This window comes from Eschrichtius robustus, chromosome 2, assembly GCF_028021215.1.
Source record: "Eschrichtius robustus isolate mEscRob2 chromosome 2, mEscRob2.pri, whole genome shotgun sequence".
Classification (NCBI taxonomy): domain Eukaryota; kingdom Metazoa; phylum Chordata; class Mammalia; order Artiodactyla; family Eschrichtiidae; genus Eschrichtius; species Eschrichtius robustus.
Window position 1 is genome coordinate 176,423,170 of NC_090825.1, and position 27,531 is coordinate 176,450,700.

The 27,531-nt window shown below is 59.2% G+C and overlaps 1 protein-coding gene across 1 annotated transcript; it reads right to left on the reverse strand.

Moving 5' to 3' along the window:
* Window positions 1-1,524: 1,524 nt before the first annotated feature.
* PIAS4 (protein inhibitor of activated STAT 4) lies at window positions 1,525-27,296 on the reverse strand. Its single transcript, XM_068537263.1, has 11 exons — window positions 27,211-27,296; window positions 21,810-22,236; window positions 9,341-9,425; window positions 8,597-8,638; window positions 8,223-8,313; window positions 7,967-8,095; window positions 7,762-7,867; window positions 5,098-5,171; window positions 4,847-5,007; window positions 2,688-2,818; window positions 1,525-2,351 (listed from the first exon to the last, which is right to left on the reverse strand). The coding sequence occupies exons 1-11, from the start codon at window positions 27,235-27,237 to the stop codon at window positions 2,083-2,085; spliced, it is 1,542 nt and encodes a 513-aa protein (XP_068393364.1). The 5' UTR covers window positions 27,238-27,296; the 3' UTR covers window positions 1,525-2,082.
* Window positions 27,297-27,531: the final 235 nt, after the last annotated feature.

The following is a 27,531-nucleotide window of genomic DNA, read 5'->3' on the forward strand; positions in this document are numbered from 1 at the left end:
GTTGTGAATCATGCTGCTGTGAACAGGTGTGTACGAGTGTTTACGTGAGCCTGTTTTCATTGACCTTGGGGTAGACACCTAAGAGTGGAGTTGCTGGGTCAGACGGCAACTCCAGCCCAGGACTCTCCCACCACAGCTGCCCCATCTCACATTCCCGCCGGCAAGCTCGAGGTCCCCACTTAATCTCCGTCCTCGCCATCTAGCCGTCCTAGTCGGGGTGAGGGGTGAGGTGGCAGTCGTGATGTGCATTTCCCTGTTGACTGATGATGTCGAGCATCCTTCTAAGGAGCTTATTGGCCATTTGTGTATCTTGGCCACCCAGGGGAGCAGGGGCCATCCTGGGATTCAATGGCTCTGTCTGAGTTCCTTGCCCGGTCCAGCAGACACACACTGGACCTGGCAGTTCAAGGTGGAATCTTTCTCATTTGACCAAATGCTGTGACTTCTGAATCCGGAAGGCCATGCAGCACAAGGCCAGGAGAAGCATGGGATAGGGCACAGGTTTTGTCCTTTGCTCCCAGCCATGGCCCCGACGCACAGAGAAGTGGACGTTGTGGTAGCTTCACCTTGACTTTTTTATTTGCGTTTTTAAAAAACAATTAAATTAGAATACAAATATTAGAAAACAGCGGCCCTCGGCTGCCAGCGCAGACGGAGGGGGGGCTGAACTGCACAACCGAGTTTATACAGTAAAACTGAATTTGCCCTCGACCAGATTCATGTCCCTTTCTTCTTTAGACCTGAAATGATATTGCTTCCTGACTAGGAGAGTTCTGTTTATACAAAGAAAAAATATTCTGGGGCTTGGGGGTGAGGGGTGCGGGGAAGAAAAGAAAAAGCAAAAAGAATGGCGGGCACAGGAGATCTGGAGAACCAGGTGTGGCCTCCGGGGGACAAGGGTGCTGGGCGGGGGTCCGGGCACCCAGCTGCGGGTCCCTGGAGGCATCTGGGGCCGCTGTAGGCCCCCGTGGTCGCTGGATGCCCGCCCCCCAGCCGGGAGCCACCTGGGGCTGGGCAGGGAGCTGAGGCCCAGTCCTGTTGGAAGACAAGAGTGAGGCTCCCGGGGGAGCGGGTGCCGGGCAGGCTTCGTACCCGTCGGAAAACCCAAGAGCAAGGAGAGGGGGAAGGGACCGCCCCAAATGGAGAGGCCGGGGCAGGTCCTGGCCGACCCCTCGGAAGTGGCCGCGCCCCCCTGCCCCACTGAGGAGGGGGCTGGCGACGGCGGCGTCCTTGGACACCTGCGCTGTTCCGTAGGGAAGTTAACCTGAATTGGAGTTACCGAGGTAGCTGGCTAGAAAACTGAGACCCCCCCCCCCACGCCACACGGTGCCGCGCTCTGGGGCCCCCGCCTTCCGCCGGGGGTCCTGGCCACACGCCGGGTCTTCAAAATACCAAGTTATTGCACTTTCAAAAAATACAACACATCTGTGGCTAAACCCTCCCCGGCCCCCCACGCCCCGCCCCACCCCGCCCCCCACTGCCCGGCCCCGCCCCCCGCCCCCCCCCCCCACTCCATGGCTTCTTGGCTAAAAAAAAAAAAAAAAAAACGCTCCCTGCTCCCGGCTCTCAGGAGAGGACACGCTTGCAGAGAGAGAAAGCAAAGGAACAGACGAACGTCAGAGTCGGGGGCTGCTGCCGGGGGACAGGCTGTCCTCCCCGCGTCCCCACCGCCCGGTCCCTCGCACCAGCTGGAATGGTCGTCCGGGGGGCGCGGCGTCCTGGGCCCACCCGCCCTTCCCAGGGTTGGCTCTGACTTCGGGCTCCGACTCCGGCCGGGGAAGCGGCTGTGTGGGTGGCTTGCCTTGTTTTGAAGTTTGATTTTTGTTTGTTTTTCTTTTTTTTTTGGACTTTTTTTTGTTGTTTTACTTTTTTTTTTTTTTTAATCCTCCGATAGGAGAGTCCAGAGGTACAGGTGCCAGGAGCCAGGCAGGGAAAGGGGTGGAAAAACAAAATGAACAACAATAAAAAGAAAAAAAAAAAAAAAATCACTCCTCCCGCTGTGCCCGAGGCCCGCCTGCGCCCCTCTGCGTGGTGAGCACCAGGAAAGTCGAGTGTCCGGCTGGTCGCGGCAGTGGCCAGCGGTCAGCAGGCCGACACCAGGCCCTTCTGGAAGGGGCAGCGGCGCTTGGGCCGGGGGCCCTCCTCGTCCTCATCCTCGTCCTCCTCGTCCTCGTCCTCGTCCTCCTCCGAGGACGACGAGCTGTCCAGCGTGAGGTCCACCACATCAGCTCCCGGCTTCCCGTTCTCCACGCCTCCCGCCGTGCCGCCCCCGCCGCCCGAGCCCCCGAGCGCGCCGCCACCCCCGCCGTTGACGTTGGGGGTGGATGGGAGCCCATTAGCATCCGAGGTGCCTGCGGAAGAGAGACAGGGACAGATGTTCAGGATGGCAGGTGACCCGCAGAGCAAGGAAATCGAGGCCGGCGAGGGGCGGGGGCAGCCTTGTGCAGCAGCACACCTTGGAGGACGGGGCGAGGTGACCTGAGGCCACCGGCTCCCCCGCGCTCTGGATGGGGCCCGGCACACAGCAGGCGCTCACTAACCGCCTCAGACGCCCAGCTCCAGGGGGATCGACTCCACCAGGACGGTCGCGTTTCAGATAAAAAGGCCATGCGGTGGGATAGAGTCAAACTCAGCAATCGGCAAACTCCGGGAACAGAAACTCGGGCAAAGCCCGGCTGAGGCCTCACCGAGCACAAGGATGGGGCACTGGGGGCTGCAGCTGCGCTCCTTCTCGGCGCGGATCGGGCACCACGAGCCGTCCACCAGATACTCGATCTCGTCGGCATCCTCGCACTCGCTCAGGATCTTGGAGAGGAGCCTGGAGGCGGGAGGAGGGCGTGCTGACTCCTGGGCCCCACCCTGCTCCCCTGGCCGGGGGTGGGATGCTCGCCGAGCCACTTCCTGCTCTCCAAAAGTGGCTTCAGGACAGCACTGGCTGCACCTGCTGACCTGAGGTTCGGGGCGGGGGCCCATGCCAGGCCGGGAGCAGGGACACACCAGAGCCCCCAGCGTTCGTTCAACATCAACACTGCAACCTGCCTCCAGGTGACTCTGACCGCCTCGGTCACGATCACACAGGAAGGAGGCCTTGTCCAGGACACCCTCTGTGGCAGATGGGGCCCCTCCCAGCCCCATCACCATAGTATGAATACACCTCTGCCATAGTACGGCAGAGGGTCACCACAGTATGACTACAGGTCTGCCTGAAACATACTTTGCACTTGGAAAACTCCTACTCACCCTCCAAAGCCCTACTCTACGGCTCCTCTTCTCCAAGCAGAGCACAAGCAATAGGAATGTCTGTCTCTGGCTCGGTCCTCCCATCCCACACGTCCAGCTGGGAGTTCCCTGAAGGCAGGGTCTGGGATGGAGTCCTTTTGGGGACCCGTAAATCACCCAGCTAAGGGCCAGAAACCAAGTGGCAGAGCCTTGTGGAATAAATGCACGACTCAAGGACCCTTTCCCCAGGAAGCCTCCCTGGCTATACCCAGGCTGCATGGGCTGATGGAATGGCAGTCCGTGTGCAGCACAGTCACACTACCCAGCCCCAGCCCCGTTTGTCCCTAGAGCTGTCAGTTACCACCACCCGGGCCTGAGTGACCTGCTCTAGGCCTGTGCGGGGGAAGGCGGGCCCCGGGCTGCACAGCTGCCAGGCTGGGAACAGAGCTGCCATTCAGGCCCAGCCCTTGTGCCCGGCCCCAGGGGCCTCCTCACTCCACCCCGAGGCTGGACAGCGTTGGGGTGGCTGCTCGGCTCCTCCGGGGAGGGCACCCAGGCTCAGAGCTGGTCAGACTGGGTTTGAAGTCCTTGCCCGGCTACCTGTGAGCTGGGGGCCTGGGCTAGTGGCCACCCCTTCTGAATCTTTCTCCTCATCTGTAAGGTGAGGATGATCAAGGTCCACCTCCCTGGACGGCTGGGAGGGAGGGCTTCTGAGACCTCGAGCGCAGTGACCAGAGGGAGACGAGTGCCCGACCGTGGGGACAGTTCACACGCGGCCACTGCAGGTCAGGGCTACCCCCTTCCCCGTGGCACACACCCCAGCCGCGCCTCAGTCATCGTGTGCGGGCGGAGGCCATGCAGTCGGCGGTCCTGGGCTGCCCCATGGTCCGCTCCTGCCTGGGCCACCAGGTTCCCTTCCCCAGCCCCGGCTCTGGGGACAGAAGTGGGTGTGGCTGGCGCCTGGCAGGAGCCAGTCAGTCAGGTGCTGGGCTCAGTTTCTGGAAACTTAAGACCAGAGCAAAGTTTCCCTTTTAGGGAGAATGGCCTTCTTCCCCTTGTCCCCCCTGCGGCATGGGGAGGGCCTGCTGGTTAGGCTCAGGGGACAGCCTGGCCGCACGCTGGTGTCTCCTCGGTAAGGGCCCAACAGAAGGTGGTCAGAGTTTTGGGAAGACGTGCGTCCCCTTCACCTTCCTATGTGGAGGATGTGACCAAGCCTTTGCTGAACGCCACTTGAGAAGCAGCTCCCCGAGTGGTGCAATGGGATGGAAGCTAGGGGTTCTCAGGTCCCCGTTTTACACGGGGGAGGAACAGACTCACAAAACGCAAGGTGACGTGGGGAGCAACAGAGGACCTCGTGGATCTGGAGCCCCACTTCTGAACCCTAAGCTACGCCATTGCCACCCACACAGCAAAGGCCCTGACAAGTCCCGCAGGGCTGACACCCGCCTCTCTCTGTAGCCCAGGGCTTGCAGAGCTGCCACAGGGTGCTGCTGGGCAGCCTGGAGGCCCCAGGAGGCCTCAGAAGCTGCATGGCCCCGCTCCTCCTTCCAGAGGCCCAGACAGGCAAGGGGCCAAGCCCAGCACAGCCTGGCAGGCGGCGGGGCCCCCGTGCACCCCAGCGACTCACCCATCGATGATGAGCTGGTCGTAGGGGGCTGGCTTGTCGCACACCGGGCACATCCAGGTGGGCTTCTTCTCGTTCATCTGGAGGTAGAAGACGGCGTCGAAGCACTGCAGGTGTGCACAGGTCTCCGCGCGGCAGGGCACTGACAGCCGCATCTTCACCAGCTGCGCGGGTGGGAGGTGACGGGTGTGAGCGGCCGCCCGGCGAGCACTGTCCACCCAGCCGCTCCCACAAACCCGCGCGCCCCGACTCACCGGGCAGATGAGGGAGACCCGCACGCCGGTGGTGGCAATCTCGCTGTCGGGGTCCAGGCGCAGCTTCTCTTTGACTGTGGGGAAGGGGCGACCGGTGTCAGCGGGGCCGAGGGGCAGGTTTTCCCAGCAGCCAGAGATGCTCGGGAGGGCAGCAGTGAACACCCTCAGCACCCCTCGCCTCAGCCAAACACGGTGAGCACCCCATGTTCACCTCCCAGGACGATGAGACACATGCTTTAGCTCCAGGACCCAGGACTACGAGGAGAATCTATGTTAAAAAAGCCCTGGGCAGGGACTTCCCCTGGTGGCGCACCGGTTAAGAATCCGCCTGCCAGTGCAGGGTACACGGGTTCGAGCCCTGGTCCGGGAAGATCCCACATGCCGCGGAGCAACTAAGCCCATGCGCCACAACTACTGAGCCTGCCCTCTAGAGCCGTGAGCCACAACTACTGAAGTCTGCGCGCCTAGAGCCCCTGCTCCGCAACAAGAGAAGCCACCGCAATGAGAAGCCCGCGCACCGCAATGAAGAGTAGCCCCTGCTCGCCGCAACTAGAGAAAGCCTGCGAGCAGCAACGAAGATCCGAAGCAGCCAAAAACAGAAAAAAAGCCCTCGGCAGCAGCCATTTTATTTTTGACAATAACCTGGGTGCACAATGAGGGGGGCCAGCCCCCCAACAAGACTGCCCTTCTCTGGAAAGATCCAGGCAACAAAGAGCTGCCGTAGGCCACCTGCTGTGACTGTTAGCTCTGATGAAAACCGCCAGGACCTCCCGCACCACTCCAAGGGCTGGGAAGCCCCAAGGCCAGGAGAGCCCCACCAGGGACCCTCCGAGGGCGGAGTGAGCCCACGAGCACAGCTCCCTTGCACCGTCTGAGTCTACTTCTCTAACAGATCAGAAGACAGCGGGCGCCCACCATAAACCCACCGCACGGTGAGCCCACGAGGTGGAGGAAAAAAGCCTGGAAGGAAACTGGCCCACTGCAGCCCTGGGGATGGGCCTGCAGGGGGCGCAGGGAGGCTGGCCGACCAACCTGAGAGGGGCAGCGGTTCAGCTCCATCCCCAAATGGCTCGGGACCATGCCTGGGCCCTGCAGAGTGGAGGGCACTCAGCTTGGACGATGGGACTGTCCTTCCCTCCTTGATACAACGCCTGCGCCCCCTCCTCCAGAGAGCCTTCCTCCCCCTCCCACAAGGGGTTGAGGGTGACCTGCCAGCTTGGCCTCCCACCCCCTCAACGCCCCTACTGTCCTCAGCCACCCTGTGGCTCCCATCTCTGGCTAACAGGTGCAGATAAATGGTAGACCCAGAGACCCTGGCCCCTCAAAAAGACCCTGGGCAGCTGAGGACGGGTGCAGTGCGTTATCATGCTTCAAAGCAAGGCCTCGGTCCTCCTCTACCTAATAGAGGGAGGGTACATGCAGCAGGAAGGGTTCAAGTGAGACAGAGAACAGGACTTCCAGGCTGCAATCAGACAGCAACACAGCAGGCACGATGCCCAGCCTGAGCTGGCTGTGGGAAGGAAGCTGGGGGCTTGCTTCAGAGGGGAGGCCCTGCCCGCCCCAGCAGGGGCCCGGGCTGTCCCATGAGCCGTGACATATGCTGCCGTGGCCCCTGCACTGCCCCAGGCCTTGGCTCCAGGCCGGTCATGCAGGAGTTAAGCCAGGCCTCCCCATGTCCATCCCCACCCTGGGGCCCACGGGTGCCTGGATGAGCCCTGCCCAACCCTGCGCCAATGCCTGAACCTGCCAAGCGGGCAAGTGGGCGGGGGGGGGGGGGATCGAAGAAAGGGCCATTTGAGGAAACAGGCAGGCGGCAGGGCAGGGTGCCTAGGCTGAGGTCCTGGGGTCACAGAGCCCTAACTCTGCCACGCTGGCCTCAGTGTACCCACTGGTCAGACTGGGACGTGGCCAGGCCCCACTGCCCGGATCCGCAGTGAGGATGGAGTCAGAAGGCACTCTGCAAGGGCCTCCAGGTGACCAGAGAGGGAACTCCTGAGCCCCCGCTGTGTGGTGGGCAGCCCCCCGGGGCAGGACACAGGAAGGTTCGATCTGCCCGTCTGAGTGGCTCTTCTGGGGTTTTTTAATGCTCTGTGTATCCCCACCCCCTTTTTTCTGGTTCTTAAAAGTACAAAAAAGAAAAAAAAACAATGGTCTCAGCATTCCCGGCCAGACCCTCATCATCACGTGTGCCTCCAACTGGGAATCCATCCTCTGCTCCTGCTGAGCGCTGGCCCCCGCCCCCTCCCGGTACCGCACAGCCGCCAGAAGCACCCGCCTGGAACACTGATCACCTGGGGTCTTCCCCTCCCCACAAACCCTCCAAGGCTCCTCGCCCACCAACCCTGGCTCTCCTCGCCGCATTCACGGAGCTCGCTGGGGGCTTTCAGCACACCCAGCTCGTCCCTGCCTCAGGGCCTTTGCACTGATGGTTCGCTGCCTGGCTCCCCCTCCTCCTTCCGCATCCTCCAGAGACCTCCCAGAGCTCCCCAACCACCAGGGTGATGGCCAGACTGAGGAGGTCCAGGTCCCCCACAGGCAACAAGCTCCTGAGGACCAGGCCTGTGCCTTGTGCCCAGCAAACTGGGTCAGCAGTGATGGAGCCATGGCCACCCCCAGGGACCGTGGGGAGCCCCACCCAGCAGTGCAGAAAGCCCCGGGGCTCACCCAGTGCCTTGCACAGCTCCGGGTGCTTGACCCCGATGGTCTTCAACCTCTGCAGCAGTTCTGAGGAGGTCAGTTGCCGCACCAAGTACAAGGCCACGGAGTAACTCTGGGGGTGGGGGAGGGGAGGGGAGTCAGGACTGCGCCAGTGGAGGCGGGGTGGGCAGGGGAGGGAGGGCAGAGGGAGGGAGTTCCGGGGCCTGCTCACCTTGCCGTAGTTCCCCCAGGTGACGGTGATGCGGTTGGTGGCCGAGGACAGGTACATGAGGTGGGTGAGGTTAATGGGGCGGCACGGCCTCTTGGGCTCCACTCCAGGCTTGTTCGAGGGGTAGTAGCCCTGGAAGCAGACACCACGGCTGTGACCATCACAAGGTGTTCCATGTGCCCGCCCCCCACCGCCCCACTCTGTACTCTCTGCCTTGCCCCCCGCAGCAGATCCAGGGCTGCCAGGGTGGCCCACTCACCGGGACCGAGCAGTAGCTGTGGTTGACCTTCACGGCGATGTTGGGTGGGTACTGGTCTTCCTGAGGGCTGCTGGTGTCTGAATAGCAGATTCTGCAAGGACACCGGGGACCATAGGGCCACGGGCACCTCGGGCAGGGGAGGGCCCGCTGGGAGGGGCGGGGAGGACAGATGGGGGGCGAGGGTGGAGGTGACAGGACCCGTATCTGGCCTGAGTGGGGGCTGCATGCTGGCGTACCCACGGACAAGGCCAGATAGTGGGGGGGGTGTGTGTGTGTGCCTGAGAGGGTCCTGGGGCCTCCCAGAGTGGGGGAGGGGAAGGTGGGCAAGGGTCATGTCCCCACCCACCCCGGGGCCCGGGCACACCTGGGCTTACCTTAGGACGACCTGCACGGCCTTGACCCCGGGCTGCAGTTCTCTGTGCGGGGGGAGGAGGGGAGGGTCAATGGCGGGAGAGCGCCCAGCAGCCGCCTCTGACCCTTCACCGGGGGGACCAGCCAGACAGACTAACCCACTACTTCCCAAGGCGACCGAAGGCCAAGGGTACTGCCTAGAGCGTTCTCTCCTGCCATTTACTCACGGGTGATTTGGGCAAATGACCGCCTCTCTCTGGAAAATGCGGGGCTGGTACGGGTAGTAAGAGGGTTGGTGGGTGTGGGCCTTGTGCCCGAGAAGCGGCGGCCCTAACGGTGACTTCTGTCTCAGCTGGAGATTGAAGGCCTCAGAGAGCAGAGTCAGAGCCCTGGGACCAGCCTGCATCCCTCATCTGCTCAGCGGGGGCAGCTCTGCCCCCAGGGGACACTGGGGATGTCTGGGGACATCCGTGGTGGTCACGACTGGGGGGCTCCTGGCATCAAGGGGGTGGGGGCGGGGATGCTGCTCTACACCCCACAGAGAACGCCCCGACCCTGATGTCCGGACCAGTGAGGGGGCGACCCTGTAAAAGGGGGACGATTGGCCCACCTCGGGGCTGTGGGTCAAAGGTGGTGAGAGCGCGCGGGCCCTGAGCACGGGGTGGGGGCCACCCTTCCCCGCCACGCCAAGCCCAGGGTCTGCTGCGGGCCTGGCGAAGGCTGCCCTGGGCTGCCACAGCGGCGGGCAGGGGGTGGGCACAGCGCACCTGGAGTTCCGGATCAGCTCCACCTGTCTGGGCGTCAAGGCAAAGATGCACGGGCTCTCCTGAAGCTTCTCGTTATTCTGCGGAACTGGAGACAAATTTGGGGTCAGGGTCACGTCTGTTCCCTGGCGAGGGTGCCGACCACGGTCATTCCTACAGGCCTGGCCCTCTTCAGACTGGGAAGTAGGAAACGGGAGGCTGAGCCCTACCCAGGTGGGATGGATTTGGGGGATCCTGCCCCTTCCTGGGTAAGGAGAACCACAGCCCATGGTTCAGGGAGCACTCATGCCCCCCCATGTCCCCCACTGAGGGCCACTAAGGGAGCAGCAGCCTCTTCAGCCCTCCGGGGCTCAGGCATCTACTCAAGAGTACCGAGAACTGCTCGGCGGGGGCAGAAGAGCTTTGCTGGGCCGGCAGGATGCAGCACACCAGGCCGCGTGCCCTCGGGCCAGCCACTTTCTCCAGGTCTGTGAGACGCCAGCAACAACTCTGTCCCCAACTCCCAGGGCTGTTCTGGGCATCTGGTGAGCCATGTGCCCAACCATGCAGCACTCGGCCCAGGCCCCGCACGGGCTCAGCACGGCACTGCCAGAGGGAATGGGGACAAGTTGAACAAGGTCCCGCCTCCGGCACTCACGGGATGGCCAAGGAGATACAGAAGTGAACCGGCAGTGAACCTCCAAGTGCACAAAATAAGAGTCACAGAGCAGCCTGGCCTGGCTCACAGCAGGAGGTGTGAGGAGGGCAGCAAGGACAGCACACACAGAGCCCTGCTCGCCATCATGGAGCGCTGGGTGCAGAAGTCGGGAGAGAGTCTGCCGGGGACGGAGACCTTGGTAGTGAAGAGCCGGATCTTCACTCTCAGTCATAACTGTACTGAGAACCCCAGGCGAGATCAGAAAGCACTCTGAACTGAACGAGAAAATACAATACTCCAAAACTTGTGGGAGGCAGCTAAAGCAGTTGTGAGAGGGAAAGCTATAGCTTTAAATGCTTCTATTAAACAAGAAGGAAAAGGGTTTGAAATGAATGATGTATGCTTCCTCCACAAGAAGCTAGAAAAAGAAGCCCAAACTAAAAGCCAAAGCCATTAGAAGGGAGAAAATTAAAGATAAAGATGGACGTCAATAAACCAAAAAGCCAACAACAGAGAAAACCAACAAAGCCAAAGTTCTTTGATACATACCTAGCTAGACTGAACGATAAGATCGTGAGAACACAAACTATCATGAATGAAAGGTGGACATCAGTACAGATCCTATAGCCTTCAATAGGGGGCTGTAACTTCATGCCAATGAATTTGACCATTTAGATGAAATGAACAAACTCTTCCAAAGATGCCAACTATCAAAACTGGCACCAAAACATATAGAAAGTTTGAAAAGCTTTTTAGCAGTTAAAAAAACTGAACTCGGGCTTCCCTGGTGGCGCAGCGGTTGAGAATCTGCCTGCTAATGCAGGGGACACGGGTTCGCGCCCTGGTCTGGGAGGATCCCACATGCCGCGGAGCAACTGGGCCCGTGAGCCACAATTACTGAGCCTGCGCATCTGGAGCCTGTGCTCCGCAGCAAGAGAGGCCACGATGGTGAGAGGCCCGCGCACCGCGATGAAGAGTGGCCCCCGCTTGCCGCAACTAGAGAAAGCCCTCGCACAGAAACGAAGACCCAACATAGCAATCAATCCATCAATCAATCAATCAATAAAAAAAATAAATCTTAAAAAAACTGAACTCATAATTAAAAACCTTTCCACAAAGAAAACTGCAGGTCCAGGTTGGTGGATTCAATCAGACGTTTAAGGAATAAACCATATAAACTTTATATAAACTCTTCCAGGGAGTCCCCTGGTGGCCTAGTGGTTAGGATCCTGGGCTTTCACTGCTGGGGCCCAGGTTCAATCCCCGGTCAGGGAACTGAGATCCTGCAAGACGTGCGGCATGGCCAAAAACAAATAAATAAATAAACTCTTCCAGAAACTAGAGGAGGAAGGACACTTCTCAACTCATTTTAACTAGGCCAGCATAACCCTGCTTCCAAAACCTGACAAAAATGCATCAAGAAAGGAAAAACACAGCTGAATATCCCTCATGAACGTGGATGTAAAAAATCCTTAACAAAATATTAGCAAACAGCCAGGGCCCCTGGGATCTGGCCCTGGAATGCAAGATTGGTTGAAAACCTCCACACATCCACTTAAAGTGGCTAAAATGACAAGACCAACAATTCCAAGTGTTGACAAGGACCTGGAGCAACCAGGACTCTCTCCTGGGGGTAGGGGTGGTTGTAACATGCTACAGACACTTTGGAAAACCGTTGGGCAATGACTAGTAAAGTTAAACATACGCTTACCCTGTAACCAGCAATCTGCTGTTAGCTATTTCCCAAATAAATGGAAGTACGTCTACAAAAAGACCTGTGCAAGAACGCCTGGCTAATTTATTCCTGGCAGCTCTAAACTGGAAACAACCCAAGTGCCCCACAACGGAAGAACAAATGGACAAGCTGTGGTACATTCATACAGTAAAACTTGCAGTCCACGCATCGACACAGACGAATCTGAAGCCCCAAAGCTGAGCCAAAGAAGGCAGACGCAGAGAAGTACGTGCTGCGTGTGCGTTATATCAGCTTCCTGAACAGGCAAAACTAATCTATGGTGATAGAACTCAGAACAGAGGTGGCCTTTGGGGGTCGGGGGAAGGCAAGGACTGCCTGGGAGGGGGGTCCCTCGGGAACTTAACAGTGATGGAAATGTTCTGTATTTGGTGGCATTGGGGTTACTCGGTCACATGCATTCGCTAAAACTCAAGTTACGCACTAAGTATCTGTGGATTTCATTCTATGTAAACTATACCTCAATGTTTAAAATTTTAAAACTACACTGAGAAGTAGTGATCATTCTGTAATGAATAAAAATATCAAGTCACTGTATTGTACACCCGGAATTAATATTGGATTGTAAGCAATCATACTTCAATTTAAAAATAAATTTGATGAAGCCAAAAAAAAAACCAAAACCAAAAAAAAAAAAACCTACCAAAACTAAACAAGGGACTTCCCTGGCAGTCCAGTGGTTAAGACTTCATGCTCCCAATGCAGGGGGCCCGGGTTCGATCCCTGGTCAGGGAACTAGACCCCGGATGCAGCAACTAAGAGTCCACATGACACAACAAAGATCCCGTGTGCTACAACTAAGACCCGGCGCAGCCAAAAAAGGAAGATGGGCTCCAGGCCCCACGTGGAGGAATACTACGCTCCCGCAAACACAGGGAGTCACGAATCAAGCAGCTCTTTATGCTCCGACAGAGACTAATCCCTAAGATGGTTTTAAGTGGAAAGAGCAGGTGCAGAGCAGTGTGCACCTCAGGCTGCTATTCGTGTAACCAAAACCAAGGAGGGGGTCTGTGCAAGAGCCGCCTCTGGGGAGGGTGGGTGCCAGAACTGGCCACTACCGCAGCCCTGGAGCCGGGGGAGGTAAGGCGTCTGCTCTTTTTATACTGCAAACCCTTTAGGACAGCGGTGGGCAAACTGTCCCTACAAAGGGCTGGAGTGTATTTTCAGCTCGGCAAGCCACACTGTTTCTGCCTCTACGTCCCCACTCTGCCTTGTACCATGAAAGCTGCCGGTGAGGGCGAGCACGCGCCCGCCCAGTGCGGCCGGGGTGTGGGGCTGCCAATAGGGAGCACGCGGCCCTGGTCGGCCCACCCCTGCTTCAGAACCTTCTGAATTCCAAAGCGCCGCCTCGGGTAGGCTATTTAAAAAGCAAACACAATTTGAATTTAAAAGCAGCTCGGCACACAGTTACAGAAAGATAGACAAGATGAAAAGGCAGAGGGCTATGTACCAGATGAAGGAACAAGAAAAAACCCCAGAAAGACAACTAAATGAAGTGGGGATAGGCAACCTTCCAGAAAAAGAATTCAGAATAATGATAGTGAAGATGATCCAGGACCTCGGAATAAGAATGGAGGCAAAGATTGAGAAGATGCAAGAAATGTTTAACAAAGACCTAGAAGAATTAAAGAACAAACACCCAGAAGAATTAAAGAACAAACAAACAGAGATGACCAATACAATAACTGAAATGAAAACTACACTAGAAGGAATCAATAGCAGAATAACTGAGGCAGAAGAACGGATAAGTGACCTGGAAGACAGAATGGTGGAATTCACTGCTGCGGAACAGACTAAAGAAAAAAGAATGAAAAGAAATGAAGACAGCCTAAGAGACCTCTGGGACAACATTAAACGCAACAACATTCGCCTTATAGGGGTCCCAGAAGGAGAAGAGAGAGAGAAAGGACCAGAGAAAATATTTGAAGAGATTATAGTCGAAAACTTCCCTAACATGGGAAAGGAAATAGCCACCCAAGTCCAGGAAGCGCAGAGAGTCCCATACAGGATAAACCCAAGGAGAAACACGCCGAGACACATAGTAATCAAAGTGGCAAAAATTAAAGACAGAGAAAAATTATTGAAAGCAGCAAGGGAAAAACGACAAATAACATACAAGGGAACTCCCATAAGGTTAACAGCTGATTTCTCAGCAGAAACTCTACAAGCCAGAAGGGAGTGGCATGATATACTTAAAGTGATGAAAGGGAAGAACCTACAACCAAGATTACTCTACCCGGCAAGGATCTCATTTAGATTTGATGGAGAAATCAAAAGCTTTACAGACAAGCAAAAGCTACGAGAATTCGGCACCACCAAACCAGCTCTACAACAAATGCTAAAGGAACTTCTCTAAGTGGGAAACACAAGAGAAGAAAAGGACCTACAAAAACAAACCCAAAACAATTAAGAAAATGGTCATAGGAACATACATATCGATAATTACCTTAACCGTGAATGGATTAAATGCCCCAACCAAAAGACATAGACTGGCTGAATGGATACAAAAACAAGACCCATATATATGCTGTCTACAAGAGACCCACTTTAGACCTAGGGACACATACAGACTGAAAGTGAGGGGATGGAAAAAGATATTCCATGCAAATGGAAATCAAAAGAAAGCTGGAGTAGCTATACTCATATCAGATAAAATAGACTTTAAAATAAAGAATGTTACAAGAGACAAGGAAGGACACTACATAATGATCAAGGGATCAATCCAAGAAGAAGATATAACAATTATAAATATATATGCACCCAACATAGGAGCACCTCAATTAAAAAAAAAAAAAAAAAGCAGCTCGGGCTCAGAAGCCAGAGCTCCTGGGCTGGGGTTCGTACCCCAGCTCTGCTCAGCCACGCCCCCATCCCCACCCAAGCCTGTGCGCCCTCCACGCAAGGGACCAGTTTCTCGGGGTTCATAGTGCCGGGGCTGGAGCTGGCGCTCAGGAGGAGGTGGCTGCTGAAACCGCCACGCTGCTGCCGCCAGTTCCTGCTCGTTGTGGAGGGAGGGCTGGTCCCTCCGGAGTCCCGGTTGGGGCCCTTGAAAAGGGCCGCTTAATTGGAGGGCTGGGGTGCACATAGGCTACCTGCAGATGCGCCCAGACCTGCCCGAAGAGCCCCGGGCAATTATTTATGGGGGGAGGGGGTCTCACAACATCTGAGCTGGGCCACCAAGGCTGGGGGGGGGGGCGTGTCAAAAATACTCCCCCACCCCACAGAGTCCCCTGGGAGGCAGGGGAGGGGACGGCCCACCCGCCAGCCAAGGAGCTCTTCCTGCAGAAACCGCGAGAAGCGTTGCCGAAGAACTAGCTCCGGAGTCCCTTTCCCGGAAGGACTCCTATTTCTAGGTGAGCCTGCTGCGGAGGCAGGGGATGCATTCCGAATCCCGATCTTCTGCTGTGCCATCAGCCTGGGGTGGCCGACTGTTCCCCCAGGAAGCCAAGTGGCCGGTGGGAGGCCAGCTGCCAGCTCAGCTGGGACACAGTGGGCAGGGGTCCCCCAAACCCGGACCTGGGCCATCCACCACCAGGGGCAGCCTCACCCTTCCAGCTTCTCAGGACTGAGATTCTGGGGGCGTCCGTGACCCTCACCCTCACCCCCACTATCAGCTCCCTTGGCCAATCCTGTTGTTGAGGACTTCCGAACGCGCCCAGGGCGGTCCCTTCACCCCCAGTGCTCATCTGATCAGTAGGAATGAAGCCTTCCCCGAGTGCTTGTATCTAAAAACTGCACCCTCCACCCCAACCCACCAGCGACGCTGGCACTCCCCACCTCCTTCCAGGCTCCATTTTTCTCCCAAACCCTCACCTCCTAAGAATTAACACAATTTTCCCGTGTCTTTGGTTCGTCGTGGACACAGAACCAAAACTACCTCTACTGTCACCCATGCTGCACAGCAGGGTGGCCATGGGGGCCCCCTGCCAGGCGGCTTGGGGCCTGGGATGAGGTACACGCCCTCCGAGCCCCAAGCACACCCAAAGGTCTCAGCCTCAATGCCTCTCCGGGACTAAAGGGAGAACCCCTGCCCCAAGGTCCTCGGGGAGCTGCAATCCCAGGAGGAGCCAGTGGACCAGGGACTCAGACCCCGGGCTCAATCCAAGACCCCGACAGAGGGCCTGGCACACGCAGGTGGCTGCCAGGCAGCCTTGCAAACTGTCACCAGGGAAGAGTATTTAATGACCTCAGCAGGTGCTCACCACATACTGGGGCGGGGTGGGGGGGGTGTTTTGACAAACCAACAGTCAGGACACACCACACATTCGAGGTTGCACACGCAGACAGAAGGCAGCAGCGGCAAGGACAAGAGCGTGACTTCTTCGCTGTTAACCAGTGTTTTCTATGATGAACACGTATTTTTACAAAAGTTTAAATAGAAAGAAAAGGAGATTTTAAGAATTCGATCGGGGGACTTCTGGTGGCGCAGTGGTTAAGATTCCGTGTTCCCAATGCAGGGGGCCTGGGTTCAATCCCTGGTCAGGGAACTAGATCCCACATACATGCTGCAACTAAGAGTGCGCATGCTGCAACTCAGGAGCCCCTGCCTGCCGCAACTGAGACCCGGCGCAACCAAATCAATAAATAAATAATAAAATTTTTTTTAAATTTAAAAAAATAAGAGAATTTGATCAGCTGGGACTTCCTCCACTGGCCTGAAGCCCTTCGGCGGGCAGCCCCTGCCCCTGGGCCCCCGAGGCCCCCTGCTCCAGGCTGAGGCCTGGCCCCAGTGGTGATGGCGGGGGCGTCCTGGAGGAGGCGGGAAAACAGGTCCCCCAGGCTGGGCGCAGGGGCCTCACAACAGCAAGGGGTGGGCGGGTACAAGCCCCAACTAAGGGCTCTGGGTTCGGATCCCAGCTCCTCCATTCACGGGGCGAGGAACCCGGACTTCCTGCTCGTGGGGTTACGGGAGGAACAAGCACTGAAGGAATGACTCAAAGTCTTTCTCACTGCAGCCTTCAGGCTGCTCCTCATCTCCAAGCCTTTGCTCACCTACCCCCACCTCACTCTGTCCTCTGGATGCAGTGGGGAACAAGCCAGTCCCAGGCGATCAACAATGCCAGGGTTGGGATCAAGGCCCCGGAGGAGGAGAGAGTGGTAAGGAGAGAGGGATGAGCTGTAGATCAGGCGATGGGGCAGGGAGGGCCATGGGGGTGTCTGGGGAAGAGTGTGACAGACAGAAGGAACAGCACATGCAAAGGCCCTGGGGCAGGACCAAGCCTGGAGTGCTGGAGGAGGCTGGAGCAGAGTGAGTGAGGGTGAGGGTTAGGGTTAGGGTTAGGCCAGGTGAGAGAGAGGAGGTGAGGGGAGGGAGGAGGAACGTGACCAGCCTGCTATTCTAAAAGCTTCCCCTGGGGACTTCCCTGGTGGTCCAGTGGCTAAGACTCCACGCTTGCAACGCAGGGGGTCCTAGTTTGATCCCTGTTCAGGGAACTAGATCCCACATGCCACAACTAAGAGCCCGCATGCCGCAACTAAGACCCAACACAGCCAAATAAAAAATTAAATACTGAAAAGAAAGTAATCATCTTAAAAAAAATAATAAAAAATTTAAAAAATTAAGAAAAATAAAAGCTTCCTCTGGCTGCTGGGGGTAAAGTGTGTGGGGAAGACACCAGAAAGGAGGTTGGGCAGATTAAGGCCAGGGGCGGGCAGAAAGTCAGGGGGATCACAGCAGGCGGAGGTGAGCCACCTCTGGCAGGACTTGGGGTGGGCTGGAGGCCTTGCCTGGGACAACCTACACGCCCACCTGGGGGCCCCCTCACAGGTAATGCTGGGTGCTCCCCAAGGCACCCACCTGCTGCAGAGCTGACAGAGCCCCTCCCACCACCACGGGCAGGGGAGGCCCAGCCAGCCCAGTGGGTCAGGCCACCTGCCCCTGATGCCACAGACAGCCCATGGGCCTGGTGGGTACCACGCTGGGCTGTGGGGCGGCAGGCAGGCCTGCCGCAGGGGTATTATCCACCTCAGAAAGGACGCGAAAGAACAAGACCTGGGAAGCCCTCAGGACAGCCCAGTTGGTCCCCACCGTTCCCCGTGCCCCACCGATCTTGGTTTTTCTGGCCTCTGCCACCCACGTCCAGGCCACTCTCCCTTCCCCAGCCTGCGGCACACCACACTCTGGTCACAATGGCCTCCATTCATGAGCTCTCTCACCACCGGGCCTCTGCCTGGAACACGCTCACCCACCCACCCCCTTTGTCTGGCTTAATTGCTACTTATCCCTTGGGTCTGGATGGGATTGTGACCTCCTCCAGGAAGGCTTCCTGACTGCCACCTCCCCACAAATGCACAATAAGGGGCTCCTGGTACTGACAGTGCCCTCCCCCCACCCCCGCCCCTGGGGAACCCTGCACTCCCTGACCAGAGCATTCCTCGCCCGTCACCGTTTAATCACCTCTAGGGCACCTTCCTGGCAAAACTCGCCAGGTCAGGGACCCCACTACCTTGCTTGGGCAATACCAGCCAAAGGGCTCGGAGCCTGAATGAGGGACGTATTGATACATTGGCCCTGCCCAGTGGGGACAGGGCTAGACCACTGGCTCTCCACCAGAGTCAGCGCCAACCACGTCCTGGGGCATGAGGAGAACTGGGGGGCAGCCTGCTCACCCTGCTGGGCCACGGGAGTGGTCCCAGCCCACAAGGCGCTGGCCACAGGATGCCGGGAGCCTCGAGGAGCAGCGGTGGGCCAGGTCGCGTTTCCTTCCTTCTGCCCGTGGCAAGTCTCATGATGGTACCTCGTCTCCCCCACGCTCCCTGGCCCTGAGGTCTGGGCCTCCCAGAGCGGACACTCAGCCTCTGCCTGCTGACACCCCAAGTGGCCAGGCTTAGGGGACCCTCCGGCCATAAGAGGGTTGAGCCCCAAGCAGCAGTGTTGGACCTGAGACTGCATTCCCAGTCCCTCCGAGTTCTGCTGTGGGTGAGCAGCGAGCGCCTCTGCCCCCAGGGTGCCTGGCCCAGATGGCTGGGCTCCCTGTCCTGAGAAGAGGTCTGAGGTCCAGAACCTTCGTGTGGTTCAGAACCAGGGCTTTCCCACAGGGAAGCAAAGTGCCAATGGCGCGGGGAGGGGGTCAGAGGAGGGAAGATGGCTGAGCACGCGGCCCCGGAGTCCCTCCCTTAGGATGCCGTGTGACCTTGGGCTAGTCTCCTGACCTTTCTGGGTGCCAACCCCCAGTCCCCGCTGGAGTGGATCATCTTTCTCCTAAGGTCCTTCCAGCTCCCAGTCTGTGGCTCTATTATTCCCCTTCCCTCCCCCAACCAGAACATTCCCCTCCACGTGATTTATGTCTCCTGTCTGCCTGGCGCGGTCTCCATCCCGGAGCCTGCCGGCGGCTCTTCCGGGGAAATAGGACCAGACTGTTTGGGCCTCGTTTTGGTTGGCAGGTCATGACCAGGGGTGAGGGGGAAGGGGAAGCTGGCTAGAGCCTCCTGAGGTGGCTCCTGGGCAATGCCAGTGCTGCAGAACTCCCCGTGGGGAGGCGCCCAGGGTGAGGGGTAGGCGGACAGAACTGCTGGTGCTGGAACAGCAGGGACCAGATGGCTTCAGGGCCACCATCAGTGCTCGATGAGGCCTCCCCCAGGAACCCGGGCAGCCCCTGGGGAGTCCCTGAGGAGAGGGGAGTCTTGGGAAAAGGGTACATCTTGGGAGAGGGGCAGGGGAGTGGGTGGGAGCAAAGGCAGGGTGGGGTCGGCCTCTTTGTTCTGAGCCGAGAGCAGAGTGATTCCTGGTGTAGACAGGGGAGCAGACTCTCCCGGAGATCAGGTGACTGGGGTCCCTGGGGGCTCAGGGCAAAGTGATGCATTGTGGGGCGGGAATGGTTGCATGTTCGCAGGCAGGAAGGAAGCCCATGGTCTGGGCAGGGGAGGGAGACTGCCGGCCCTGAGTTCAAAGTCACCTCCAGTCCCAGGCCCCCGCCCAGCGCCAAGCCTGCCGTGCAGCCTCCCAAGCCCGCCTTGCAGCCTCCCTGTAAAAACCCAGCCTCCCTGATATAAAGATCGTGCTCGAGTCCTTAGGAAGGAATCTGAATCTTCAGCTCGACCTCCAGAACCAGCCAGCCAGCCAGGCCTGAGACTCCAAAGCCTGCGGGTGGGGCGGGGGGGGGGGGGGGTTGGGGGGAGGGGGATGGGTCCTGGCATCTAGAGAGAGGTTGCGGGGAGCAGAGACAGGGAAGGTCATCCTGGAGAAACTCAGGAAGGGGCCCTGGGTCCCCAGTGCGGCCATGTCACCCCCACGATAGGTGCTGGTGAGCCAACCTGCCCCCCACCTGGGGGCTGGCGAGAAACCCCTCCTGACTCCAGAGAGAAGGCAGGGGAGGGAGGAGCCCCGGGCCAGAGTGCGGGGCCTCAGACCCCAGGGCCAGGAGCACCTGAAGCACTTTCCTCCACCTCCTACAGCCTCACCTGGAGCCACAGGCCCTCTGAGAGAGCCGCCGTCCCTCCCCCTCTCCCCACCCAGGGCAGGACGGAGGGGGCTGGCAGGCGGGGCTGGAGCTAAAGCCTGTGTGCAGACAAGGGCCCCCTGGCCGAGCAAGGCAGGCCGCAAGGCAGGCCGCTGGGTCAGCAGGGTTGGGAGGGACTGAGCCGCGTGGCCAAGGGCACGGCGGGTGGGGGCGTGGAGGGACCGTGACCTCGGCCACAGCACACAGGGACCGACTCACGACCAGGGCCCACTGTGACGGATGGCAGGACCCACAGCGTGGGTAGGCTGGGGGCACCCCGAGGCTCCGAACAAGGGGTGCTAGAAGGGAACCTCCACAAGGGTGGGCGGCTCTGTCTGCTCCCTGCTGCACCCCCTGATGGGTGCCCACCCAGCAGGTGCTCAGGTATATGCTGTGTGACTGGGTGGGTGAAGAGTGGCAGGAGGGGTCTCCAGGAACACTCAGGCACCTGGTAAAACCTGAGGGGTGACAAGAGCCCCATCGTATTCCACTCGCTCTCTGGAGCCCTGGAGGCCCAGGAAGCTGTGGCTGGTTGGTGTCCTGGTCCCAGAGCTCAGGGCAGCATCTGAGGCTGAGTCCAGGCTGACACCCACTCCCAGCCCTGTCATCAGGCTGTCCGGAGTGGGAGGGATGGGGGGGGCTGCTACAGGCCTGATACACAGCAGGCCTGTCCCTCAGTCAACGTAAGGACAGAGAAAAGAGGACGAGGTTCCCCGGCATCATCTCTCTATCCGCGCTGCACCCCACCTCTCAGAGGCACACCTGACCATGTCCTCACGGGCCGGCCCGTGTTGACAGGCCTGAACCCGCTGACCGAGGTCACTCCCGCAGGCTGCCTACTAGGAAACAGCCTTCCGCGGGGGGGCGGGAGGGAAGGTCGAACCTCCAGCCCCTTTGCCACCAGGAGTAAGACCACAGAAGCCAGCCTTGCAGGTGGCCCCCAGTGCCCCCGCCTCCTGGTGGTCCAGCATGGTGGAGCCCTCGCCCACGGTGCACCAGAGTTGGTTCCTCTGACCAGTGGAAAGTGGCAAAAGTGAAAATATGCCACTTCCAAGCTGAGGCTGTGAGAGAGCCCTCAGCTTCCAGTGGGGTCATGCACTCACACAGGTGCACATGTTTTCTCTCTCCCTCTGTCCACCACAGCACCCCCACCCCGATCATGGCTCCGGGGGAAGCGAGCCACCACACCATGCTGGGAGGATGCTCAATCAGCCCCCAGAGGCCCAGGCGGCAAGAACTGGGGTTTCCAGCCAGCAGCTGGCAACCACGTGAGTAAGCGCCCTGCCCCTAGCCCCAGTCGAGCCTACTGATTAGGCAGCCCCCAGCTGACAGGTGGACTGTGACCCCCCTGAGCGACCCCAAGCCAGAACCACCCAGCCAGGCCGCTCCCAAGTTCTGACCTTCAGAAACTGAGGTGTCGGCTGTTTCAAGCCACTGGAATTTGGGGTAACTTGTTACATGGCAACAAGTCACTAATTCAAGGACCCCAAGGTGGCCCCTCTGCTTCCTGGGAGGGACAAGCCCCCCTCAGCCCCTCGGCCCTTGCTGCTCCCCAGAAAATGCTCTGGGTTGGCTGCTTGGCTGGCCTTGGGCACTGGGAGAACTCAGAAGGTGGGGCCGCCCCCAGGGGCGGCGGGGACTCACCCAGCTCGGTGGGCTTCAGCAATTCATCCAACATGTTAAAGAAGGGCAACTTCACCAGGCGCACTTCTGGCTTGAGGGTCTTGGCAGGCAACCGTCCGAGTCCGTTTAAGTACTTCCCGTAGAGCACGGGGTAGTCAATGTTGGGGCCCGTGAGGGGAGTCCTGGGCACCGAGCTGGCCCGCTCGTAGGTGGAGTGCATGGTCAGGGGGTCCAAGGGCCGGTGGGGCTGTGGCACGGGCTCCGAGCTTTTCTTGGCGTAGCGTGTCTCGTAGAGCTCCTTGATCTTCTTGAACAGCTCGGGGCTACAGTCAAACTGGACCAGCTGGAGGGCCCGGGTGACAAGTTCGTGTTTAAGTCCGCTCTTACTCCGGCCGACAAAACCCAGGAGCATCTGAAGATCAGAGACTCGGAAACTCATCACCATGTTCTGGGGAAGAGCAACCACAAACACACAGGTTCAGAGGGACACGCTGCCAGGGTGAGGGACTGCCTGGGCCAGCTGGGGCGAAAGTGAAGTGATACCCTGCTAGCAGCTGGCCGGCCCGGGGCCCCCAGGAGGAGGAGGCGGCAGCTTCTGCCCCAGTCCCACCGGCCCGGGCTTGGTCCCACCTCCACGCCTGTGCTCAGGCTGCCGCCTCCCCCTCCCCTGAGAGGCCCCCTCCCCGCTCAGCCCTGCTCCCCTCCGCCCCCTCCAACCTTCCTCAGCATCACCAACGCAGCAAAAGCTCCTCTGACTGACCCCTCCCCACCAACTGCTTCTATTTTAGGTCCTCTTTTCCCATCTTCAAGCCTGAAAGCATCCCCAGGGCAGGAACTGGGAATCTTGCTTCTCCATAAACAGCCTCAGCTGCTCTCCAGCCGAGAACTCTGATGGCCTCTCTGACCCTAGGCCTCTTCGTCAGGGAGGACGGCGGGTCCACCTCATCGGGATGTGGGAAGGACCAGATGAGGCGATGCACGTAAAGCAGAGTGAGCGCTCAACCAACGTCGGCCACAAACACATTCTCCCTTTGGTCTGGAGCACGGTAGCCACCGCTTGCTTAGTACTGAGTCACCTGCCGGGGACTGAGCTGCACGTGTGATTATGCACTTAACTCTGATCCTTCAAACACCCCTACCAGGTTGGGGTGAGCTCCAGTTACAGACAAGATCCAAACCCGACTCTGAAGCCAGGGTGGCTCCTCTCTACCAGGCTGCCCCAGCACCGACTTATTTCAGCTGAGCACTGCCGAGGCCGTCAAAGCGTCTGCTGGTCCCCCCCGCAGGCTTCCTCCCCTTGGCGCTGTGGACACTGGGGCCGTCCCGGGCATGGTGGGGTGTGAAACAGCATCCCTAGCCCCGCGCACTCGATGCCAGAGCTCCCCCAAACCCCAGTCGTGACAACCACAAATGTCCCACAGACATCACCAAATGTCCCCTGGGGGGTAGGATCAGCCCCAACAGAGGAGCGCGGAGATCCAGCAGCCACAGAGGCTATGAACTGACCCGTGGCAAAGTGATGACTGGCCATTATTACCTGGCAGGGCCCCTCCAACGAAATCAGACCAAATACAAGAGAGCAGTGGAGCCCAGTGTTTTCTGTGGGACTGGCCGGCAGTGGCCTGCCCTCCGTGACCCTCTGGGCTCCCCGATAAGCTACATAAGCAAAGTATCCTGGAGGGATGGGCCGGCGGGGTATGGGGGCCACCCATGCCAAGTCCTGAAGCTGACCTGTGATGAGTGAAACGTGGTGGGAAAAAGACACTTCCGGGGGCGGATGGAGAAAGAGAAAGCACAAGCGATGACAGTGGACATGGAAAGCTGGCGAGCCTGGGGCAGGACAGCACCCAAAGAAACCAATAAATCACTTAAACTCAACTAGAAAAAGTCTGATGGTCAGAGGTGGGCGGGACCCCTGCCAGGCTGGTTACGTGCCAGAAGGCGCTGCTGTTTTCGGGCTGTCAAAGAGTGAGCTGTGGAATCTGATGGTGGCTCCAGGACTCAGGAGCCCTAGGTTCAAGCCCAGACCCTGCCCTAGGTTCCCAGATGACCCTGGGTCCGCTGTCAGGCTTCTCTGCACTTCGGACAAGGTGGGAACTCTAACGTTCTTTCCAGCTGTACAGCGCCAGGCTCCTGCTGATGGCAGAGAGGTCTGCCGGGCCCAACACGACACAGATAAAGGTGCGGGGAGGCCCCATCCTGCCTGCAAAGCCTCGAGGGGGAGGCTTTTCCTGCTGCAGGGTCTTTCTCCTACTCCTGCACTGCAGACGGGGAGCGCCCACCAATGCCAAGCACAAGGGCCTTCATGGTCACTAATCTCACAAGGACTGGTGCCCATTACACAGGTGAGAAAACTGAGGCTCTGAGAGGCAAGCAGCTGGCCCAAGGCCTCCCCGTGCATCCGCGGCAGGGCTGGCAGTATTTGGACTCGGGGCCATCGGGCTCCTGAGGCTGCTTACTTCCACTCACACCCAGCTGCCTGGGAGCCCCTCACTCCCCAGCACACCCACTGCTTGTGGGCCTAGCAGTCTGCTGGCTCTCCGAGAGTCTGAACACTTTTGAAAACAAAGAGGCTTTGCCTCCCTCGGCCTGACTTCCTACCTTGAACAGAGAAGAAAGGCTTGCAGACAAGATGTTTCTTCTGGAAGAGCCCCAAGGCGCTCCAGGGGAGAGGCAATGTCATATGGAAGCTGACCGCCCACCATGGAGCCAAAGGCAGGTGGGCCTGGCCTTTTGGAGTCTGACCACAGCACATCTTCCTGCCCCTGGGAGCCCCTGCCCCTACCTACCCCTTCCACCAGGTTGGGGCCATCCGGAGCCGCCTCATGCACGCGCATCCCGGGGCACACCCCTCGAGCTGCCATATGTTCATGACTCGGATTTCTCAGCAGCTGCCACCACCGAGTAGCCTGCCCTTGACACTGGGAGGGAGGGGGGCCGCACAAGCAGGGTGCAAACGTTCAGGAAGAAGCCCCAAGTGCTGCGCAGACCACTTCCTGCCGTGGCTTCATCCTGACCCGCCTGCCCCTCAGATCTGTGTTTATAAACAGCGCCAGGCCCCAACGGCTTCCAGAGCCTCAACTCTGGGCTCCTTCGGAGCCGTGTGGAGAAACAGCAGCTGCGCTGAACTTAACAGGGGCGCCTCTCTCCAGGAACTAAGAGCTCTGTGCAGAATGCTACACACCCTCTCAGGGAGTTCCCAGACCACTCCCCCCCCACACCCCCAAGCCCCTCTCAGGGGCCTCAGGTTAAGAGTCTCAGATTTCCAAGCTTATCAACAAGCCCCTCGCTCTCCCCTCAGACCAGCCCATTCTGCACCCCAAAAGACAAAGTCTCCCGCTCGCGCTACAAAAGGCTGGGAAAGCGCCTAAAAGAGGGGGACATTTCAATGACATGTAGGCACTCCACAGTGACAGCAAGGGACTGAAGGAGAAAGAAGGCTCCCTAGGATGGGAGCAGGCTGGGCTCACGAGGCTCGTGTTTTAGAGCACTTGAAAAAGGGTCAACTTGATCTAATTGGGGAGGGGGGCCCCAGCCACTGGAGGGTCAAGTAGAGTTCATCAGATCATATTTCAAGGCCCTGGATGATATAAGAGTTCAGATCCTACTCTGTGGCTGGAGTGGGGGCAGGCGCCCAGAGCCACAGCCCCACAGCGGCCCGAGGAGGTTAAATTTCAGGGCTCCAGGGGACTTCAGGCCGCAGGTTGCTGCCTTGGGCTGGCAGAGTTCAGACCTCTGCATCTCTAGGGCAAGTCTCAATTTCTCAAAACTCCGGAGAGGGGCAGCCATGTGTGTGATGCAGGTATACGGAGCGGGCACTCAGGGGTGAATGGAGACTAATACCCTATAATCACAGAACCTTGAGGGCTGCATTTCAGATCCCAGTGGGAAGGGAAGGGAGATGTAAGGAGAGGGAGGAGCAAGAGAAAGAAAACATTTACAGGTCAGGACCCTGGGGAGGGGAGAGCAGCAGGGGGAGGGGGCGGTGCCTCGGTCCTGCAAGGTCCGGTCCCCCACCTCCCTGGGATCAGCGGCCTTGAGTAAACTTCTCCGGGAAGAACCCTAGCCTAGTCAGGGGCAAGGGTTCTGGAGCCTCACCTCGGGGAGGCATCTGGGGGAAGATACATCCCCAGGAGAGGGATGCTCCCAGCTTAGTCCCAAGAGGGTTAAAAGGGGCCCCAAGCTTGGAGAAGAGGTGGCATCTATGGGATGTGGAATGTGGACCCCAAACAGGAATACGGGGGAGAAAGACTAGAAACTAACCACCAGCGTTCCCCAGCGCCGGGAGCCCCCAGCTGTCCCGTCACGTGATCGCCCTCCTAACTACCCTACCCTGCAACCAGCCAGGGACTCTCCAAGGATCGACGTAAGAGACCGGCAAAAAGAGAAGGGTGCCTCAGATGCCAGAGCTGGGATGCATAAACAGATCTAAAGCAGGGGTTCTGGGGGCTGTGTGGGAAGGGAGTGTGATCTGAGCAGTAGACTCACGATGGGGTAGAGTATAAGGGAAGCAGACAAGGTTTGGAAATGGAGTCTGATCTTGCGAGTGTGGGGTCCAGAGACCCCAGGAACAGAGTCCAAAGCAGCACAGATGCTGTCCTGAGGGTAGAGAGGGAGAAGGAAGGCAGAGCCCAAGACCCAAGACTGAGAGAAGAGAGTTATTAGGAAGGCACCGACACAGGGGCCAGGGCTCCATCCCATTGGGGAGGGCAAGCTCAGTTATCGCCGCGCGCACTCCGGGGTGAAGAGGGTGTCGGGAGGGGGGCGGGGCTCTGGGACCAGAGCGGGAGCTGAATATTGGCTCCAAACCCCAGCCTAGGGTAGAGACCCCAAGAGACACAGTGTTTGGGGGCGGTTCAGGACCCCAGCTCATCACCCCGGATGGTGGAAACGGTGGCAGAAAAGTCAGGGGACCCTTCTGAGCAGGAGTCGCCAACCCCAGCCTGGTCAGCTAGGCGAGGAGGCTGAGACCCAGATGCCAGCCTACTGTACCATGGGGGGCGGGGAGGCGCAGACACTCCCCCAGGCCAAAGAGCGCCGAACTCGAGGAGGGAACGAGCAGTCCAGCCAGTCATGCTGTCCGGGGGGACCGTGCCTCAAACTGGGAGGCGCGGCCCTGTGCCCGTGCTTAGGGAGATCCAGACCCCAACCGCTTGAGCTGGAGCGAGGAGAACCCAACCTCCCACCTGGGGGCCGAACCCCTGGCGCGAAAACTGGGGTGAGGTTTGGGGGGCCCCGCCCCCGGCCTCCCCGCGCCCCGCCCGCAACCGGAGCCCCGGGGCCAGGGGCTGGCGAGGGAGCCGGACGCCGAGCCGCGGGCGGGCCGCACTGTGGGGCCCCGAGCGGAAGGCGCAGACCTCGGCCGGCCGCCCGGCCCCCGCCCCCCCGCCCGCCCTGGCCGGCGCTGCCGCCGCTCACTCACTTTGGCCTCCACCAGCTCCGCCGCCATCTTGGCCACCAGCGTCCCCCGCGCCGGGAGCCCCCAGCCGTCGCGTCACGTGATCACCCTCCACTCGCGGGCGGGGCCGCCGCCGCGGCCAATTAGCTCCCGCGCGCCCTCCTCCTCGGGGCGCGCGCGACTGCGCACTGCGCAGGCGCGCGCGGCCACCGCCCGGGCCTCGGGCCAATCAGGGCGGCCTGACACCGCCCCCCCCACTCCGCTCGCGGCGACCACGCCCACCACTGGCCGCGTCTGGCTTCTTAAAGTGGCACGAGCCCGGCACAGGTGGGGGTGGGTGCTGAG

Coding starts and splice junctions, on each gene's coding strand:
- PIAS4 (XM_068537263.1), bottom strand. CDS start 27,237: ATGGCGGCGGAGCTGGTGGAGGCCAAA. Junction 22,237..27,210: donor CGGAGCTGGTGGAGGCCAAA/GTGAGTGAGCGG, acceptor GCTCTTCCCCAG/AACATGGTGATGAGTTTCCG. Junction 8,096..8,222: donor ACAGCTACTGCTCGGTCCCG/GTGAGTGGGCCA, acceptor GTCTGCTTCCAG/GGCTACTACCCCTCGAACAA.